This window comes from Solanum tuberosum, unplaced genomic scaffold, assembly GCF_000226075.1.
Source record: "Solanum tuberosum cultivar DM 1-3 516 R44 unplaced genomic scaffold, SolTub_3.0 scf00273, whole genome shotgun sequence".
Classification (NCBI taxonomy): Eukaryota; Viridiplantae; Streptophyta; class Magnoliopsida; order Solanales; family Solanaceae; genus Solanum; species Solanum tuberosum.
In genome coordinates, this window is record NW_006239195.1 from 130,746 (window position 1) to 132,483 (window position 1,738).

The 1,738-nt window shown below is 34.6% G+C and overlaps 1 protein-coding gene across 1 annotated transcript; it reads left to right on the forward strand.

Annotated features, from left to right (window-relative positions):
• The first annotated feature begins 6 nt into the window (after positions 1-6).
• On the forward strand, positions 7-856 carry LOC102596479 (uncharacterized). The gene is made up of 2 exons (XM_006358273.1): positions 7-26; positions 148-856. Exon 2 carries the CDS (start codon positions 156-158, stop codon positions 693-695), a length of 540 nt encoding a protein of 179 aa, XP_006358335.1. The 5' UTR covers positions 7-26; positions 148-155; the 3' UTR covers positions 696-856.
• The last annotated feature ends 882 nt before the right edge of the window (positions 857-1,738 follow it).

Consider the following 1,738-nt stretch of genomic DNA (forward strand, 5'->3'; position numbering starts at 1 on the left):
CCGAAAGACCACCATTGAAGGGCCAGGTAAGCTTTCTATTAAGCAAATTATTTTCTTTAATTTCAGATTTTTTTCTTGATCTTATTTGTTCTATTGTTATTTAGGGCTTCTAATTTCTTTTCTCTGATTTCTAATTTTTTTCGTTAGGGTTATCCATGGAAGACGTAAAATTGAATTTGAATAGCATTTGTTTTGATAAAGATGATCCAAAGTTGACTGAGGAAGTGCGATGCTTTCACGGTTTGTTGCTCACTTTGAAAACTTCTTGGTCTGATAATAATCCGGGTAGAAGATTTTGGTCTTGCCCATACTATGGATCACGAAAGTGTAAATATTTTCGATGGAGGGATGATGTGGTTAATGAACGCTATAAGTTCGTCATTCATAAATTGGTGAAGAAAATGAAGGACATGAATGAACTATTAGTTGCAAATGAAAAGAAAATAAAGGAGATGGAAGAAATCAATAGCTTTAATGATAAACAAATTACGGAGATGGAAGCTCAATCTGTCTTTACCCAGTTGGAAGAACATTCTAGTCTGAAAGAGATGGATGGAGTGCTTTCAGACTGTGAAGAGGTAGACAAATTGATTGAGGTGAAGAAGAAATGGAGTACCTACTTTAACCTTAATAGAATGTTCATGGTGTGTCTCTTAATCATGTATGCTGCTGTTTTGATCAAAATAGGTAGTTGATGTTGCTGTTTGGATCATAATAGGTAGTTGAAGGATTTCATGTTATCGTAGGTTGTTGTTTGAATCAAAATAGCTAGTTGAAGATTTCTTTTGGTTGATGTAAGTTTCAAAGTGTTTATGTTTGCTAGTATGTATGGAAGTCAATGAAATTGATTTTGTGTTGGATGCAATATCCTTGTTTCTATGAATGGTTATCGTGTATGTTACTACTTCGTAAGTGTTTATGTTTAATGTAAAATGCATATACAAAACACAATTGGATACAAAGTACAATAGAAAGCACAATTGAATTAAACAAGCAAATATAGCATACATTAGTTGATAACAAAATTATTGTATCAAGTTAACATAGATGTTCAACTGGAGCATCACAATTTCAAAACATACAAACATGGTAAATAACTTGCCCACTAACATGGTAAATAATATTACACCATCTTTGATCTCAAAAAACTATCAAAATGTTTTAACTACTTCCATTGTTCCTATGATTGTGATGAAGCCTTTTTCTGTCTTTTGTTCACTCTCATCTCATCCCTCATCACTTCAAGTTGATTTGATGTCATTGCTTTTTTTCCTTTCCACCTTACACCAGTTCTTGGTTTGAAACCAAGGTCCCCAGTAACATTAGCAGAACTGATAGGGTGTCCAGAGCCTGTATGTAATAGCCTATTACTTGGCAGTCCTGGCTGTAATATGTAGGAACAAAATTAAGACAACATTAAGGCAACATTAAAGTTAATACAAAGTTATCAGAGGTTTTAGGACTTACATTGTATGTTGTTAAGCCATTTTCAGCAATAAAAACTCCCATTCCAACTGTTCAGGACTTTTTAGTAGGTACTGCATTAGATTGAGAATAAACAGGTGAAGCAGGTGGATTTGGTGGAGCATTTGTAGTGTAACTTGTTGGATTTTCAAACCACTCATGCAAAGATGTCCTCTTTGGCACTCCTATACCACTTAGAGGTACTTTGAAACCCCTGTCTCTTCCTGGTGCTTGAACCGTTGTATTATTCTTTCCCCTACCCCTTCCAATGCCT